Below are 19,942 nucleotides of genomic sequence, written 5' to 3' on the forward strand. Positions count from 1 at the left end.
ATTTAATAGGTCCAACTGTCTCTTTTAATTTCTCCTTCTCTTTCTCTTTTTCTTTAAGAGTATTTAGCACTTTCTATCATATCAGGTATTTTATTTATTTATTATGCATTTTATGGTCCTCTGATAGGTGATAAGCTCTAGGAAGTCAGGGATCTTTGTTTACAGATGTACCCCAAAGCCTGGAATACTGACTGATATACAGAAGACTGCCCATTTTTCCTTTTCCACTTTCCACCTTGAGCTATATGCAAGAACTTGTTTAACCATTCTCGCTTTTAATTCCCAAGAAAACAAAATAGTTAGGACCTATCTCTGAGCCAAATTAACATTAAAATAATATTTAAATTCAGTCTGAAATTGTGTTTAAAAAATTAGAGTCATAAGTATCATTTAAAAATTTCTAGCTAGAATAAAAAGTAATGAAAAGACAATGTAAAATAAATTGAAATGTGGAGCATGCAAATGATGATGGAAGATCAGTACTTAAGAGTGCCTGCTCACTTTCTAGGATGTCTTAGAGGCTGAACACAAGGCACATGAAATAGGAATCAGAGTACTTTAAAACAGTAGTTCTCAAACCTTATGGATTTAAAAAAACAGTTACATTTTTTTTAAAGTTGGAATGACAGAGTTGACAAATTTTAATTTTCCCACGAAGAGATATTACAAACTAAATAAATCTACCATCACTATAATTTCATCAGAATACATTAACATAAAATGATATAATTTCAGTTTAAAGGGTAGTAATTTTTATTGAGCAAATTTAGATTTACAAACACCTTATTATATAAAAATAGTTCTATGTGAATTTAAGACCTAAATGTGAAAAAGTAAAACTTTTAATTTAAAAGAAGCTGTAACAGGATTCATAACCTCAAGATAAAATTTCCTTTAAAGAGAAAAAGCAAAATCATAAAAGAATAAATCTAGCATTAAAGTTTAAAACATCTAGTCATAAAAGGCATCATATTTAAAGTGAAAAGGCATGCTAAAGACTAGAAAGGTATTTGTAAAGCCTACCAAGTACTGTTATCCAGAATATATAAAAAGCATTTACAAATCAGTAAGATGAACGCCATAAAAAAGCTAAATAAGCAATTCATAGAAAAGGAACATAAATGGCTAAAAAGTAAGTGAAAGTGTTCTCAATTACAGGATTAACTGGGGAAATGCCCATGAAAACCTCAGTGAGGTACCATATTCTGTTACTCAGAATGGCAAAACTTAAGAAAAGTCTAAAGTATTTGGAAGGTGGGAAAACAGACCTTCTCATCCATTCAACTTTTGTAAACATACGCTTTGGAGCGAAAACTGGTAGTTATTTAATAAAGCTAAAGCAGCAGCATCAACCTTGTGTTCTAGCAAACTACTAGATTTATATCCCAGAGCAAACTTTCTCCAATGTTGACTTAGTTGTTATAATGGGGCACTACTGAACAGATGCCAGGGATGCCAAGCACTCTTGGTGCCTATAGGTAGATAATGCTGCCCCATGTCTCATGTCTTTTGAATATTCTGCTGGATACTCACTTAAGGAACAGGGGAAACAAATAAGGTCAGATATTTATAAAAAGGATTTAAAACGAAATATATTTGTGTTGTTTTAATGTAGATGATGATTTTAAAGAATGCAACCACTGTGTAAGGAGATTTTGTTTTTGTTTCAACTTTTATTTTTGTTTCAACTTTACTGAACTTTTATTTTTCTTTCAACTTTACTGAAAATCGTTCATTATTTTCAGAAACTCTTTTACCGACAACAGTGCCACCACTTGTATTTGAATGGCCAATTCAAAACACCTGTTTTAAACTTCATTAGCAGCTGTCCTATTCATGGTGATACTACCCATTGGTGCAAAGTATCTGACTACTATTTCTTGTAGCAGTGTTTCTTAGACTTTAATGTGTACATAAATTCAGCATCTGAGTTAGTAGGGTAGGTCCTGAGCTTCTGATTTCTAACAAGCTCCAAGAATTCTGACATTACTGGTCTACTATCACACTTGGTATCAAGATGTAGTGTGGTTGAGCCCCAGCATTTACACAGTGACATATATTACTTTGTTATAAATTATTTCTTATATTTTAGTAGGAGCATTACTTTCTCTAAAACATGAATTTAAGCTTATTAGTATGAATTTCATTTTAGAAAAATATTGGGGAAGTTGCAAAATATTTCTATAAAAATGAGATATATGATCAAGAACCACTGCCCTAAAGGAAATCTTGCACATGCGCCTAAGTAAACATATGCAAGCATATTCCCTACAGTACTGCTTAATAAGCAAATAATTGGAAACAACTAAAATGACCAAGAGAGACCTGATAATAGTCACATAATGGAACACATACCAAATTGCAGTAAAAATAAAGAAACTAGAACTACCCAAAGAAACACAGATAAATCTTGGCAAATTGAGTGAAGAGAGCAATCTACAAATACAAACGCATTTAAATAGTCTTAAAACAGTCAAAGAAAAACTATATAATGTTCATATATATAAAGGTATGTAGTAAACTATCAACATATGGATAGGAAGCATGTCAGTTTGGGGTTAGAGGTGTGCAGTGGGAAAAAGCGTAGAATTTAAGAGGGGTTTATATAAAGTACTACAAAGAAGCTTCATTTTGTTTTGTAGTTTTATTTCTCATATTGGTAATGGGTGCACAGACATTGATTGTATTATATGTTGCCAATACGTACATTGCTATATCATTTCTCATTACACCTGAATTGGCAGAAAACTGTTGGGACTAGACAAGCATTTGGAAACCACTGCTCCAGCCAAGCAAAGGATTTAGGACTAGATGTCAGAAAACCCAGTCTTAAGTCTCAATTCTACTTCTTACAAATTGTGTGGCTTTAGGCAATTCAAATATTTAACTTCTCTGGGCTTTATTTCATCTGTAAAAAAGTCATAAAACATCACTTTTCTCCTCCAACTCACAAGACTGAGTTTAAGAGGCATATAAGGCAATATATGTGACAACTTTTTAACAGAATAGGAAAGGTAGGAGTAATTTTTGAGAATTAAGATGTATTAGAAATAAAACCCACCAGTAAATAAACCAAATTAATCTGTCACTCTCTTTCTCGTCATCAGTGATTCTAAAGATATAACACCAATCTTAACATGGGAAAAACTTTATCAACTCCTAAATGGCATATAGATAGGTACGCTCTCTATTATAACTATTTCTTTATGCTAATTCTTCACCAAGAAATTGAAATTCATAATACTGAAACAAAGTACTCTTATTTAACTAAAACAATTTATGTCACATAACCAGAATAACTGTTGGTTCTCATTGCCCTTTCTATAAGGTGAGCAGGTGGCACATTTTATTAGCACTATACTACAGATAGAGAAACTGACTCAGGTGTGGGATAGCTTGCATGGAGTTGCAGACCAATTCAGTGACAAAACTTGGAACAGATACTAATAACCTAGTTTTGTATCCATTAGCTATCCAAAACGTTATTTTGCCATCATGCTTTATGGTAATTTTATTTGTCACAGGAAAACAGAAAATTCTTTGTCAGATATCATTTCATACACATTTCAAAATGGGTAAAGATACTCAAGGAAACAAGCCACTTATCAACTACAGTACCGTTCAGCGAGAGACAAAATTAAAACTGCCTAGCCTGCTAAAAATCTAATCCCATCCTTGCCAATTAACCTTATTTAATTAACCTTATTAATACTAGAGTAGGAGAAAAGAGAGGTCAAAATATGGGTGAGGATGCTATTCATTTCCTCCTGGATCTCAAATAATATTGCAATTATTGCATAACAGGAATTTTATATTTTTTATTTGTGGAAACATGGCTATCTCCACTGTCCTTTAAGTAACCCGCCACCCCTACTCCCAAAATAAAAATTTACCACCAAGCAGAGAGTTGAGCAGTCTTAAATTAGACCACTGGAATTATGATAGTTATCAAAACATTGGCAATGATTAGATATTAGATATGTCACCCAAATAAGTTTATGCTATAAACATACGAAAAGACAAACTCTTTATGAAGTTCGTTTTAAGTCTCCTTGTAAATGTAAACAGATTAATCTTTTTACTCAGACTCATTAGTTTAAAATAATGACACAAGATATCCAAAATTCTTTTTATTAATTGGGACCTTTCAAGAAAATCAGTGACTCATCTTGCGAATCAAGTATTATATATTACAAAAAGTATTAAACTGGATTACCTTTTCATAAACAGTGAAATTTAAAGGTCACCCTCTCTGTATTCCGTTATTCATCCTTTTGCTTACCAAATCCACCTCACACTGACTTAAATCAAAGCGTCGTTTTTTTTTAAAAAAAATTATGTCGTGGCACTGGCAGAAATCTCACCATGGACATTCTTTTTTTAAACAAGAAGAGGAGGTTAAACTCTCTCTTTTCAAAAGCCCTCCATAACACAATCTAACTTGACAGAACTTTCATTTCGGGATTAAAAAAAAAATCCAAACATAAACTGTAATTTTCCAATTCAAAATTCCTGACAAGTCTACCCCCAGAGCTCGAAAACAGGTGAGATTAAAGTTCAACCACTTACAGAAAAAGAACCCTACGACCGGCCGGAATACACAAATCACCAAGCACCGGACAGATTCGATCTCAAATCGAGGCTGGCACACGAGGGCATTCAGGAGAAAGATTTCAGGCACCATGAATCTCAGTGAGTCAGGGAGCGGAATGTGAACCTGACCCCATCTTTCGGTCCACAGGGAGAAAAGCAAAGGAAGTGAAATGAGACCCTTCTCGGCAAGGACCCAAGACCTTTCCCAGACCGTCTGTTCGTCCCTTCTCCGCCCCCAGGTTCCCGCAGCCTCACCGACCACAAGGATCCCACTACCTTTACCCTTCACGACACCACTGGAGAATCCTTTCCAAAACGCAGACCCGATCGGGAGTGGCTTCCCCGCCTTTCCCCAGAGTCGAGTGGGATCCCGGTCGCCAACAACAAAGACGCCTCCCGCTCCCCTCCCCCCGCCCGGCCCCGTTTCGTCCCTCCCGCGCTGCGGCTCCCGGCCTAGCACCCCCTCCCCGAGCCCGACCGCAGCGGCCCAGCCCCACGCGGCGCCACGCACCTGCACCTGAGGGGCCGCAGCAGAGGTGTCAGGCAGAAAGGGCCGGGAGAGAACCTCTGCCTACGCGATGTCCTCCACAAGGCTTGATCCGCGCTGCTGCCGCCGCCGCCACCGGACTCTCCCGGCCTGCGGGCGGGTCCGGCCGAGGAGGAGAGACGAGGGCTGCAGTCCCCGGCGCCGGGACGAGGAAGGACGGCAGCGCCGGAGAGGGTCGGCTCGCACAGCCGGAGTCTCGCTTCCACGCGTCGGCTCTGCTGCTTCTCACGGGGTCGCGTTCTGCTGACTAACGGCCCCGGCGCGAGGCGCTGGATCTGCCGCCGCCGCCGTCGCCGCCGCCGCCGCCGGCTACTCTCCGGCCTTAGTTCCCGCGCGGCCGTGGTCGCAGCCGCTGCTGCTGCTGCCGCCGCCGCCGCCGCCGCCACCACCACCACCTCCCTTTCTGGCACTGCAGACACCACCCAGACCCAGCGAGGTCTTTCTTCTCTTTGATCCTTTCTCTGCTCCTTCTCAACCTGCCAGCCACGGGACTCGCTCTGGTGGCAGGAGGGAAGCTGGAAGGAAATCGAAGGAGTCCAGTAGTAGACTCGCTAAGCCAGGAGTTGGTCACTGACTGGAGGAAGGTGCCAAAGCTGACCCGGGCTCCAGCCTGAGAGCAGGCTGGGGGAGGGACGCAGCCCTGCTCAGCCTGACTTCCACCAATCAGAAGCCGCCTAGCGGAGTCGGGCCCCAGGAGAGGCTGAGCTGAGTCGGCAGGAGGCGGGGATTGCGGAAAAGAAGAGCCAATAGAAGTAAAAATTTCCCGCCTCTCTGTTTTGATGGACTGCTACGTTCGGACCAATGGGGGAATTCTCGCTTCGAAGAAAGCGGGATTTATACGCGGGTTTCAGGAAAGAAGCTGCGTGGAGGGGTAGGAGTTGAGGCTGGGTGGCGTGGAAGAGCCTTTTGGTCGCTGAGGGCCAGATGGGTGTTCTTCGAGATCCGCGCGGAGTCACGTGGGCTTACGGAGGAGGGGTCGGAAAGTCTGGGTAAGTTCCTTCCGGGTCAGTGATAGGGACGTAAGCTCTGCGAGGTAGTTCCTGGCGTCTTAAGTCTTCCCTGCATCTTCCTTGTCCCAGCGTGTGGTGATTGTGGTTTCGTCGATGAGCTCCCAGAAAGGGAACGTGGCTCGTTCCAGGCCTCAGCGGCACCAGAATACGTTTAGCTTCAAAAATGACAAGTTTGATAAGAGTGTTAAGACCAAGGTAGGAACCTGCCTGTTGTCCTAAACCTGACTCCAGGAAGGAATGGTTCAATGGAGGGGAAAGAGGAAATGAGACGAGTTGGCGAGGGTGAGTGTGGACCGCAGCCCAGAGCTAGTTTTGGCAACCCTTTCTAAAATGATATTCCCACGCCCTTTCTTTGACCTGGATGTGTTGTCTCCTCGTAAATACATTTGGCGGTCAGTACTTAACTAATTGCACAAAAGCGAATGAGACCCTCATTGAACCTAAAATGCAAATAGGGAAATCGAGTCGTTGAACGCTCCCTTCTGGATCACATTTGCAGTGGGAAAACGAGAATTATGGTAAGAGGTACTCGAATTTTGTACCAAGTTCATGCAGCCACTATTTTATTTTGGGAAACCCCAAGCCCATAGGTTTGTAGGGAGAATGTGAAAGATTAAGCGCTCTTTAGACCCAGTTTCTTCACCAACATAATGGGAGTATGCCTCTTGTAAAATTGTTTTGAGGATCACGTTGTTTTATTAATGTAACAATGCTCGTTTTGCGTTTTGTAAGTGATTTACTTCTTTAGGATTTTTGTATGCTGGAAGAAAATTCAGAATGTCTATATATCAAATGAACCCAATATTCACATAAACTGGTGTTCATATTTACAAGGTGTGTGGCTTAAATGAGTTATTTAATATTTAATTTCTGTGAGCCTTACTTTGATCTCAAGTGAGAAACCTGGCAGGATTGTTGTGAGGCTAAACTGAATGATGTAAAAAGGGGTCTAGATCATGTGTCCAATAAGTGATTAAATTCTGAACATTGAGAAATTAATGTCAAAAGCAAATTCTGAACATTGAGAAATTAATGTCAAAAGCAAATAGTTTATGGCAACCTGTGGTCTCCTTTTCCTTTTCTCTTTCTTCACTACCTGTGTTTAATGAGCATGTTCTATGTACAAGGCCCTATGCTCAAGTGCATAAGGTATTAAAGAGTTGACTCTACCTTCAAGGAGCTTATAGTTTCCTGAGTCATTGGACAATAAGCAAGCACAAAGATATATAATTATGAATTATGATAAATTCTGAGGAGGGAAAAGAGTTCAGTAAAGAAGAATAAAGAGGAAAATTTCAGTTAGGTGCTCAGGAGACCTCTTCTTTCCCTTGCTTAGGTTCAGATTCAGAAGGAAAATTGAAGCAACATTTGAGAAGACTTTCCCAAGTTGGTGCCTATTATCAGTAGGTAAACCAAAATAAAAAACTTCAATTTGCAATAGGTATCTGTCTGGTCCTGTGTTCTTACTGTTAAATTTTAGCATAAGCGTTTAATTTTGATTATTTTTCATCTGGTGATAAAAAGCAGTTTTAATATCTAACTACACTATAGCTAACTGTACTTCTTGTACTTATAAGTACAGACTTCTTGAAGTTGTACTTCTTGTGCTAGCAGTTCTTCATAAACTTCGAGTACTTTTCATTGTGCATTTTCTTGATGTTATCTAACAGTAATGTCATATCTCCCCCAGCCCAGAGATGTTGTGCTTTAGGGAATGGTCTCAGATTGATTCAGGTAATCTCTGGTGTGAGTGATAAAGTGTCAGTCATAGGAACAAATGTTATTTTTCAATCATTGGGTTTCTGCAATTAAGAGTTAAACAGGTGAGTTGCCATTGAACAAATCTGCCATTGGGCAGATGTAAAATCCACTGTTGTTTCAAGGTAACCATCTCTGGCACTCTAGAGATCACCTGGGACTGCCTTTGATTTTTTTCAAATTGGGAAATGTTCTTTGATATATTTCACCAATGCTGTCTATTAAGTGGATTTATGTTAAATATAACCACCCCTCCACCACCACCATTTACTTGTTACTAAATTCACACATACATTTTCAGTTGGCGGAGCGACTTACCCTCTGTTGTGCTTCGCCTTATGATATGCATAAGAGTATTATACCAAATAGTGAATATTCACTATTGTGAATATTTTGAAGTATTGTATTCTCTAGTATTTACCTCTTAGGTTCTCTCCTCCCTTTCACACAGTATTTCATCCATGCTTGGGATATTCCATATACCTACCTTTTCAAGGTACCAGTAAATTAGATGCCAGTAAATTGATTCTGCTTGTTTCTTAATGTTGAGTCCTACTATAATTGTTTTTTTCTACCTCAATTATATATTTTAGACATTTCATTTTATGTACAATGAATAACACCTAAAATTAATGCCTTGATTTGATCTATGTGTTAAGGAATAGGACTATATTCACTGTTGGGTTATGAAATTTTATTATCTTATCAATACTTGTTTCTACATAAAGTTAAATACTACAGTGTTAGAAATAGAGTATTCTCAGAATTTTTCATCCAGATAAATTAGTTCACCTGAGAGAGAGAAAGTCATAATTTATATTAACTTTCCCCCAAATGGGCCATTTTCCATTTAGAGGAACACTAGTAGAGAGTGGCACAGTTGGACAGAGAACCTCGGAGCTGCTGCCGCATTTGTTATTTTAAGCCGTAGGACTCTTTCCACACCTGCACAAGTGTTATTATGAGGTCACAGGCAATTGTACAGAGAATCCTGCTTGTCCTCAGAACACCCCTGCTGCCAGCTCACGCCATCTTCAATTGTCGTTGCTCTTTTTCTCACCATTTACTTTTGTGAAAGGAAGAAATGACATGAGAAGGGGATAAAGGAATAGCTAACATGCCTAAGATTCCTTTCTGAGATTTTCTTTATCACTTCAGGCCTAGTAGCACTTAAAGGTATTAAATGAATTTGATCTGTGAAAGAAACATTCCTTTTCTGAACTTGTTTGATGTGTGCAAGGCCCCCTCTACATGAAGATAATTATTATTAGGATTCCTTAGTTGCTAACTTAAGCAGAAAGGGAATTTATTGGAAAGATACTGAACTGCTCTCATGAAGCTTATAAAAGGCGTTTGTCTGTTTGCTTCGGTTGGTTTTTTAGTGTCCAAGATTCTCAGGCTGCCATTACTACTGGGAAATTATATCCTCATTTGACTGTGTATATCCAACTTGATGCAATCTTCCAACCTTTCAATGCCCCTTCCCCTAATCCTTCCAGTTGCCTCCTGGAATTGGTAGTTTATCATCATCAAATAGAGACAGTGTTGAAAATAAAATTTCTTTCACTTTCTTGCCCTACCTGATTATTCCTGGGAACTCTGTTTTCCTGTAGTCCTTAAATAATGATATTTGTTCAACCCACATCTGCAGCCTCCCGTTTAGAACCCTTTCAGTCCAATTCTTCCTCCCTCAAAACCCTGACTCTTGAAATATGTGCATCAGACTGTTATCCCTTCCAGATCTGTCCGTACCTTCTAGTTATCCTTCCTCATTAGTATCTGGCTCACTGCTTTTCCACAATTCCTGCCACAGTACTTAGTAATTGCTACATCCACATGGATAATCCAAGATCTGATCTCTCAGCTTTTAGATCCTGCACCCCGACCTTGGAAATCTACTCCCATAGTCAAATCTTAAACTCTCTCATTGCTTATAACTGCTCCAGTTATGAATTTTTTTAAAAAATTGACCATCATCTAGTACCTTGTTTCCTTATTCCTCAAATAATTTTTTTTTAACTCCATTGGATACTTCTGTCCATTAGCCCTTTAACTTTTCACTGTACCTCATTCATGCCCCTTCCCTTCTTATGGAGTTTATATTTCATTAATATAACTGCTCATTTGTATATACCTCTGCTCCCTTATACTTCTTCTCCTCTGTGGTACTTGCCTGACAAAATCTTAACCTGCTTAGATCCAGGTTTCTTTATTCCACCATCACATCTACCACACCGTTTGTATCTGTACTCATATATGCTGTCTTTCCATTACAGTGGGTGAAATGCCTATTTCTCCTTAAGACTAGTCTCCACTTGAATGCTAGAGCTCATTCCTTCTTGTCTACCTAAAGGACTTAAAGGCTTAAGGCTCGTCAATTGTCCATGTTCTCTTGAATCATCAATCTTTCCATCTCTAATGGGTTATTTCAATTTCTTAAAACACCCTCTTTAGATAGAACCCATGTTCTTTTCTAGCTCCAACCTGTTTCTTTCTTCCTCTTTATAGAAAAGCTCCTGGACTCCACTTTTTTACCTCCCATTATTTCTGTCCCTATCCAAATAGTTTTTGTCTCTACCATCTTACTAAAAACACTCTTGTCATGGTTATTGATCTCCGTGTTCCAAATATTCGATTAATGTGCAGTCCTCATCTCACTCAATTGCTCAGCAGCATTTGCCTCTCAGTCACCTGAAATAATTTCTTCATTCAGCTCAGTGCATAGGTTTAAATATCATCTTTATGATGATACCTTTATGATTTGGAACTCTAGACCAACTTCTCTCTGGAGCTGCAGAGTTTTCCTTTATTTAACTACCTCCCTGACCTCTATTCTTTAATATCTAAAAGGCATCTCAAGCTTAACATGGCAAAGAAAGAACTCATTTTTCTCTCAAATCTTTCCTCCTCCAGTGTTTACCAATTCTGTAAGGAACTTCATCATTTACCCATTTCCTCAAACCAAAAGTATAAGGATCACCTCTGACTTTTGACCTTTTCTCACATTTTGGGTTTCAGTTTATCATCAGAATTGTGAGTTGTTACATTATTTTAATTTTCGTAGCTTTGTTACTTGCTGACATATTGTTTGTTTACCTGTTTGTCTTATTTATAGCCCATCTGAAAATACGTTTTCCATGAAGGCAAAGTTTTTCTTTACATCCTCAATGCCTAGATTAAGGGTTGATACATAGGAGGTATTATATAAGTAGTTGGTGATCAAATGAAGTAAATAAACAATTATAACTGTGTTAAATGCTGTGATGAGGGTATTACAGGGGGTTACCACAATGATTCAGAAATAAAGGAAGAGAAAGGGAATAATTGATGTAGTATTATCCTCAAGGAGATAGTACAGTTTGGAGATGAAAGGTCAAGGAAAAGTTGAATAGAATCAGATAGATGAATGGAATAAGGCAGAAAGAGGAATGGGTACTGATGAGTTTGTATGTTGTGGGTCGGGAATCTGAAAACAAAACAAAAATGAAATGAAAAGGTTCAGGTACAATTGTTACACTGGGGAATCTTTTGAAACGAGGCTTCTCTTCTATTCATTTTTGAGGGATGATTTTCTGACACATTGAAGGTTCCTCAGTATGTTTGAGTGAATGAGTAAAGGTCCTCTGAAAACAAAGATATAAAGGAAAAAAAGGCTAAGAGTCTGAAGATTTTTTTCCCCCAAAACAAGATTATAAATAGATATTTATGTTTATTTCCAAAATGAACATATTACATTATGTGGTGGCAAAAGCATAGAATGAAAGCCTCTCTTAGGTAAAAGGCTCTCTGATTAGAAGACTGTGGTTGACCAAGACCTTTTTACGAAAAAAGATAGCTGAATGGATTGATTTCAAGCTATGAATTAAAATTCCAGTACTGTCAATTTAGGCCATCATTCTTCTAAGTAGATGTAGTCTGTTTTATTTTGGTTTTAGTCAGGTTACTTTGAAGAATAAAAATATTTTGAAGTTTATGCCTTGGATAGGAAGAAAATATCAGGTTTTTTTTGTTTGTTTGTTTTTTCAGATTTCATATGTGAGTTTTTGGCTTTTTGGACAAAGATATCAGGCTCTGGGAGAAAAACATTGATCTTGGAATCAAAAGATTTAGGTCAAATTCTCTGCTATTTAATGGCTGCGTGATCTTGGACAAATTTCTTACACTGCCAGGGTTTTAGTAGGTTAAGCTGTATTGTGAGAGTTTAGTACAGTTTATGAAAATACTCACATGGTACCTGACAGTAAGCATTCTGTAAATTTTTGGTCAATTCCTTCATCTTACTAAGATGTTCATCATGCTCATATGCTACTTCCTCAATTATGACTTTCCTGATGAATCCCTTTGGAATGTCTCTCTCCTTCTCTGTGGCTTTTATTGCCCTCTGTCATATATAAATACCATCTATCTCTTAGGGGACAAGAGATTCAAGCATTTTGAACTACTCATGGAGTATAAGGTGCACCTGTATTAGCAGTTTTAATCTGTGGATGGAGGAATGAAAATTAAGTAGTTCTTATTGCCATTATACAATGGATTACTGGTCTGTGGTAATTCACCTATCTTTATTGAATCCCTGTTATGTACCAAGCACTGACAAAAGATGAGTATGATATGAAGCCTTCATTCAGGAATCTTAGACTAGTAACTACTTCAAAAAGTGAAAAAAAAGTAAATATGGAACATTTTCATTTAATAAACTTGTTGAAGTATAAAATATAAATATATAGAAAAGTGCAATAATCATAATAGAGTTTAATGAATTTTCAAAGTGTATATAGTCATGTAACCAATACCCAGATCAAGAGAATGTCATTGGCCTCTCCTAGTCACTACCACTCTTCTCAGATATAACCATTATCTTGATGAATAGGAAGTATTTTGAAATAACCTTAAAGTCATGGCTTTGGGGGCCATAAGAGAGAGAGAGACAGGTATTCAGATGAGTAGCCTCCCTTTTCAGAAATGGTATTAGTGGCTATAGAAAAGCATCCTGATGGATCATTTCAACTATTTAAATATAAATATACAGCTTGATATAATAACTTCTTTGGGCTGAAAGAAATCATTGTGATTTGATTTGACCATCATGTGATTATTAATTTGGTCCTTGTAGGATTTTTGGTTTCTAAAAAAAAAAAATCAAAGGTAAATTTGAACTTCTCTGTAGCTGATTATTTCAACTTCAGTCATAGTTGTCCTCTAATATATCTGCTTATTCATGAGGTTGAGTGACATTTTTAGAACTTTTTGGGGGGACATTCTTTTGGATATTTTGTCAGGTTTATTTTTAGCTGGAATAGTTAGGTTTACATCCTAAAGTTAATGTAATTATTCAAATTGTCCTTTTGTAACTAAGTTGTGTATTTGTATTTGCTTTTCTATTTTTGTTTTTGCTTTGGCAGTCATATGTCATTAACAAGGAAATATTTCTTGTAGGGGATAGAGCTATGTTTCTATAATAATTTTCAGTGATGGTCCATCAGCAGTAGAATTCTATTGTAACTTTATTAATCAGATTTGGTTTTGAAGGTTATTTGGTGTTGTAGGCCATTTATAACATCATGGATATGAAATACCAAGCTAAGCTAAGGATTATTTTAAATGCTTTGTTGTTCCATATATTGCTAAATGTTTAGCCTTCTTTAACCAGGTGGCTGACTTGTTTGTTTTGAAATTACTGATGTCAGTGAAGTCATCAATTTGAGTAACATTTTTGACATCATGGTGTATATTTGTATATGTGAATGACCTCTATACCATCATTAGCCTTTATCATAAGACATTGTAGTAATTTGATATCATGTTTCCTATAAACTTAAATGCTTACAGGACATGACGCTAGATCTAGTTTTTAATAAAGTTAGAATAGTCATATGGGATAAATTATTATCCGTCATCTATATAAAAGAATGTTATGATTATTTTTACATATGTGATGCTGTTGCTTTAATTTAAACTCTTTATTATTGAACCATGGGCAGTTTTTTGGCCATCATGTGATGACTTCAAGGTTAGCTGATTCCTGGTATATTTAAACTCCCTGGCTTACTGTGGCAATTAACTTTAATCTTAAGACTTCTCTAGGGACACCTTTATTCAGGCCTTCTTTTTGCTACCTACTTAGAAAAACCAAGGCTTCTAATTCAAAACAACTGACTGAAAATATGCATTTATCTTTCTGTTTTCCCCAAATTTCAGTGAAATGACAGAAGAAAGGGTAAAACTACAATATTAGAAAACTTAAAAAGCAGAAAAGAACATTAGGAAATTTAAGATAGAAAATAGGGTTAGACTGATGCAGCTGAATATTTTATAAATCTGTAATACGATACTGATGGAAGTCCAGATTTTTCCAGTAAAACTCTGGAATGATGCCAGTATCAGAATTAACAAGATCTGTACCGATCCTTTTCATCAAGTGGCTTTCCCTAACAGTTACTCTCGACATAAATTAAGAACAATTCTCTAAAGTGGGGAAATGCATGAATAAGAAAGGCAGAGCAATGTTCCTGATTCATTTTGGTCTCAGAGCTTAACAAGGAGCCTTTTACTTGGAAGCAACATGCTTCCTGTGCCTGCTAAAGCAAAAACTATCAAGCTATTAATTTTTACCCTATCAGCCAGAGCCAGGGATTATACCTGAATTCTTCTTTTGTAATTCATTCATTCATTCTGTATTTGATACTGCTTATTTTATATCAATACTACCTAGAAGAACTTTCTGTAATGATGGAAGTATTCCATATCAGTGCTATACAATTTGGTAGCCACTAGCCACATGCACAAAAAACTGATTATTTGAAATGTGACCTGTGCAACTAAGGAACTGTATTTTAATTTTATTTAATTTATTTCAATTTAAATAGGCACATGTAGATAGTAGCCACCATATTTGATAGTGCAGATCTAGGCTCTCATTTATAAATATGAGCAGACTACTAAAGCACTAAACAATTTAGGAAAACCAAAACCATGAGATGTGCAATTAGAAACTATCTCACACACCTGTTTAACAGAGGTAATATAAGACACAGAAGAGAACTTAAAAAAAGTATAATTGATATCTATTGTTAGTGATTCGAAAAGCTCTCAATATCCATAAGACAAAGATAGAGTGCCGTTAGGGAAAAAAAAGTCTGTTTCTTAAAACTGCAGCTGTAATTGTAGAAATGTAAAGTAAATATTTTAATAGGATGGCTGAATAGCAGCAATATGAACAAGAATAAAGACTAAATTAGAAATTTGAGAGAGCAAGCCAATGGCTTAGTCTAAAACCTAGTCTAAAAGGCCAAAGTGATAAAAATGATGAAATAGAATTTGAGATATGGAAGATTGAGCTAGGTAAGTCTAGAGGAAATCCAGAAGGCAAGGAGGGTGAGGAAGATATGATAAAAAGTAAAGAAAGCCCAAATTTCACAAAGTTGAAGAAAATTTTAGGCATTCAGATAGATGGGTTCTAGACATGTGATGATATTTTTGAACTCCAATGATGGAAATCCCTAACAGCTTTGAGAGAGGGGAAAAAGCGGTTAGCCATAAAGCAACTCTAATCCTGTAGGTACATCAGACTTCTCATCTGCTACTTTTGAAAAACAGGGTAAGGTCTCCCAAGTACTGTAAAGGAAGTATTTTTAATTTAGAATTCTTTATAGAGCTAAGCTATGGCTCAGATATAAGGGCAAAAGAATCATCCAGACTAAAAGTTTATCCAGAAAATATGTATATATTTAGGGCTGTACTCCCAAATATAACAAGATATGTGAACCAAGAACCTAGTAAAGCTGAGTTAACTTTAATGATTGATAATATGATGGTAAAAGTTAATGCTGTTGTTATATGTGGATCATGAAATAGAAGAAGAAAATTTTTTTGGAGGACAGTCTCTACACCCATAGTTCCAGATTTCAACCAAATCTGAGAATTAAAAAATAAAAGCAAGCTAGAGGTCTTGTTTGGGTGATGGAGAAGCCATATAGAAGAAAAATCAGTATTACTGTCAAAGTTTTAAAGTCTGATTGCCTATATTTGCTTAGTGTCTGTGGCAGGCAATGCAGAGATGAAAATAAGACCTCATTCTAGCTTTCAGGCTGTCAATAGTCTAGCTGGGGAGATAAGACCAGTGTACAAGAAGCAATAGTGAGCAAATTAGTAAATTTACCAAAACCTTCTTACAATTAAAAAAGCTTTTGATTTAAAATAGCCGAATTAAGGGTTTGAGATGTATTTTTATTTCCGTTAGTAAAGTAAAAAGTTAAATTCTATTATTCATATAAGCTGGCGTTAAAACATGAGATTTCTCCTCTCTGTAGAAGCAGTTACCTAAATCACCTTATTCTCTGTGCATTATCAAGTCATATAATTTCAAGAAAGGATGAAACACAGTGGTCTGTGTGAATATCTGTACGTAATCACTCCCGCTTCTGTTTGTGGATGAAGCTATTTCTAGTTTTAATATGTGACTGGAAGAAGTCCAAGGAAGATCTGAAGGAAGATGAGTTGCTGCTGTTTTAAATTAAACGTGTATTGCTTTAGATTTTGATCTGAAACCTTTTGAAGACCTACTTACTTAAGATTAACAATGGTCTTTGAAAACATAAAATACCTTTCCCATTCTGTGACACCTTTGCAAATTAACCATAAATAGTGGTGGAGATACCAGATACATGACTCCCTCACGTTGTCATATTGGGTTTGGACTGAATAAAAGGATAGTTTTTGAATCTGCAAGGCTACCAATCAGCTCTGGATCTCTGGTGACCCCCACTTTATCTAAATTCTTCTGAAAGCCCCAGTTTGAAAAAGCCCACCAGTTAATCTCTTGTTTTAAACACCATTTTAACTCTAGCAAATAATTGCTTGCTCTCCAAATTTACTTTATGCCCATTACTTTCGTCTTTCCAACTAGATTTTAAGCACTGTAAGGAAGTCTGTGCATCATAAATCTTTTGAATCCTTGAGATGTCTAGTATAGTGTGAATACTTACTAACTCATACTTTTTCAAATTGTTCTTATAGACAGCAGAGAGTTAGCCATGATACATGCTGTATTTAATTCTAACCCGTGACACATTTTATAGTTTGAAATGCTGGAAGGAGTCCTAAGCTTGGAGTCAGGGCAGGAGTCTACCAGGAGTAGACTCTTCAGGCTCCTGGTATGGCTACTGAGTCACTTTTTCTATAATCATGGGTAAGTTACATCAACTCTACAGAGAATAAAAATAAATAACAGTGCCACTTTTTCCACAAAGGGATGGTATAAGAATAAAATGAGAAGCATTATCAATTTTAAAAAATCGATATAAATAAAATGTAGTAGTATTTTGTTACAGGTGATTTGCATTTGTCATTCAGAATATACCTTAATTTTATTACTTAGCTTTTTATATTCTTATCAAGAACATCTTTATTTACCTTTTAAGAGTGAGAAAATGCTTTGAACTGAAGTAAGTCGCATGTGAATACTGAGCTCGAACCTAAATGAGTCATGGCACAAGCCTAATGTTTTCCTGATGTGACTTGACTCTTGAATCAATTGTCAGCATCAATAGGTTATTCTTATGACATATTTATATGACCAAAACAAGGCCATCTTTGAAGAAATTAACTAGCTTCAATGTGATAATTATTCTTATATACCTGCCCCCAAGCATATAACTTACAATGTTGATTTATTTTAAAAGATAAAATCATTTGGTTTGTAGACATTACCAATTATTATGCTTGAAAAAGGTAAATCTATAAGGTTCTAAAATATGCTATTAGAAAATATTCTTTTTTGTTTAACATTGTTTAACATTGTTAGACAATGGTCAGTCAGTAGTTTGTCTCTTTTAAGATCACTAACTTGGGGCATACCATACCAGTTGGACAAGATCTCAAAATGTGACTAACTTAATGAGTGCCAATAAAAACATGTGTGTTGCCTCATGGCACTACACAATTGCTGCTTGGGCTTTTTGCATTCCAGTTGAATTGTACATAGTTAACACATGCGGTTCACCACTTAGTTAACCTTTATTGTCTAGATCTCACTGTATTGAAACCTGTGAAGAACATACAGAAAAGTAAATTTTTTAGAACATTGCTTAGCAAAGATACTTTTTCTTTTCTAAATGAATTTCTCTACCTTTGGATATTGTCTTGTGCTTTTTAAACAAATAATGTATAATACTGCAAGATTACCTTAGGAACAAGCCAGCAGGTTTGGCCCTGTTTCCAAAACAGTGTACCAGTGCTAGATTTTGAGTCAAAACACAGTACAAATCTAAATGTGTATTTTGCAAAATTATATGCTTTTTTTTTCCTTTTAATATGTAGAAAACCTTGAAAGCTATAGGGAAACACTTTCTACTTGTAACTTTAATGGAATGCCCTAAACTAAAAGGCATTTTTTTATGGGTTTTGCCTCTGCTGCTCCTGGTTAATTGTGTGACCTCAAGCAAATCTCTTAATTCTCTGAGCCTCAGGTTTCTCATCTGCAAAATGAAGATAATTATGCCTGCCCCTAGCCAGAGGAATGTTCTAAGAATAGCAGCAGGAAGAATTTATATAAAGGATTAGGAATGTGGTTTATGGATTTATGATAGCAGTCTTTTGTGTAAAAATTAGTTTGTTTTATTTTTGTAATGAAAACCAAAAAGACCTGTTTTGTAATAAAGCACATAAACAACTTTCCTAAGCATGCTTTTGTCTAGACACCTTTCCAAAGTACAGACATGTCCCATGTATATGAAATCACTCAAGGACATGAGTAAGCAAAAGAACATTGACCAGGAACTATAAACAGCCAAGCAGGAAGTTAAATTATAAGTATGGTAGAAGATCTCTTGAGACGATAGAAACACATCATTTAGCTCTATCTCCTCTAGTTTTGATATAGACATCCTTTGTTAGGAGAGAATGTATCAGGATCTCTCTTCTCTGTCCTTCCCCCAGATACTACTACTCTCCTGTTAATTAAGACAATATTATTTTCAGTTTTTGGTGATAAGAGTAACATGGGGATATGAATAGTAGAGGCAGAAAGAAGGCTCAGAATCACTAATCTAGCACTTACTTGGATTTCCCAGAATGTTCCTGATTTTAGATTTCATAGTTAATTGAAATTTGGTCTGACATTTGATCTCATAACTAAGGCAGGGTTAAAACATAGGAAAGAGCAAAGAAATAACTTTCTAGCTTTCAATATGTTTAGATTTGGCATGAGTTCTAGCAATAGGAATAAAGGCTAGAAACTGCTGATGTACATTACATTTTCTTGACCATGAGGAAGTAGAACACAGATGGTTTCTATAGAGTGCTGTACCAGTGTAAACTATGTCTGAATTAAGGGACTTTAGACAGAGTGAAAAATCTAGGGTAAATTACATTTTAGGAATGTGTCTTTTGATATAGAATCTTAGAAAAGCTTCTTAAATTAGCATGCAAATAGTCTAGTTTCAACACTATGTTTCAAAGGTTTCTTTAAGTCACTTGGTTGGAAATCAGAATGCATCTTCCCAAGGAAGTGATGCTGTCAGCGGTGAAGCTAGAAATATTTAGTTTCTAAAATAGAGGCAGTATTGAATAGTGGGACAGAATAATGGAATTTGGAGTCAAGAGGGCATGGTCTTGAGCTCTGATATTTCTTTCTAGATGTATAGTCAATCAGGCAGATTGAAAAACCTGTCTGAATTTGTATCTTCACCTGTAAAAAAAAAGGTATACTATTATTTGTCTCCCAAGGAGTTGTGAAGAAATGATATAATTAACTGTGAATGCTGATTTTTAAGCAAAAAATACTTTATAAATTTTATTATTTCTTACCTACACTAACCAGTGGTGTTTCAACTATAATAATTATAACTTTGTAAAGAAAAATATATCAACTCCTTAAAAATAGTACTCTCAGTTTCAGAAGTAGGAAACGTTCTTTTCTCTAGAAACTTGCAGTAGTTATGTAGGGTAGTGGTTCTTAAACTTTGGCATGCTTAAGAGTCATCTTGAAAGGTTAAATAAAATGCAGATCCCAGTTGCCAGAAATTCTCAGTCAGTA

General features: G+C 36.6%; 2 protein-coding genes across 3 annotated transcripts in view; one reads left to right on the forward strand and one right to left on the reverse strand.

Annotated features, from left to right (window-relative positions):
* The window catches only part of ABHD17B (abhydrolase domain containing 17B, depalmitoylase), a 43,529-nt gene extending 38,297 nt beyond the window's left edge, over window positions 1–5,232 (reverse strand). Inside the window, exon 1 of the mRNA XM_039840538.1 lies at window positions 5,105–5,232. The gene's annotated coding sequence lies outside the window, so the exon portion shown is untranslated. The remainder of the gene's footprint in view (window positions 1–5,104) is intronic.
* Window positions 5,233–6,139: 907 nt separating this feature from the next.
* CUNH9orf85 (chromosome unknown C9orf85 homolog) overlaps window positions 6,140–19,942 on the forward strand; it is a 185,137-nt gene continuing 171,334 nt past the window's right edge. For both annotated transcript variants that reach the window (XM_039840746.1, XM_039840661.1), the window contains exon 1: window positions 6,140–6,345. In XM_039840746.1, the coding sequence (XP_039696680.1) occupies window positions 6,244–6,345 (102 nt within the window). In that variant the 5' untranslated portion in view covers window positions 6,140–6,243. The remainder of the gene's footprint in view (window positions 6,346–19,942) is intronic.

The sequence above is a fragment of the Pteropus medius genome, unplaced genomic scaffold, assembly GCF_902729225.1.
Source record: "Pteropus medius unplaced genomic scaffold, Ma_sr-lr_union100, whole genome shotgun sequence".
NCBI lineage: Eukaryota > Metazoa > Chordata > Mammalia > Chiroptera > Pteropodidae > Pteropus > Pteropus medius.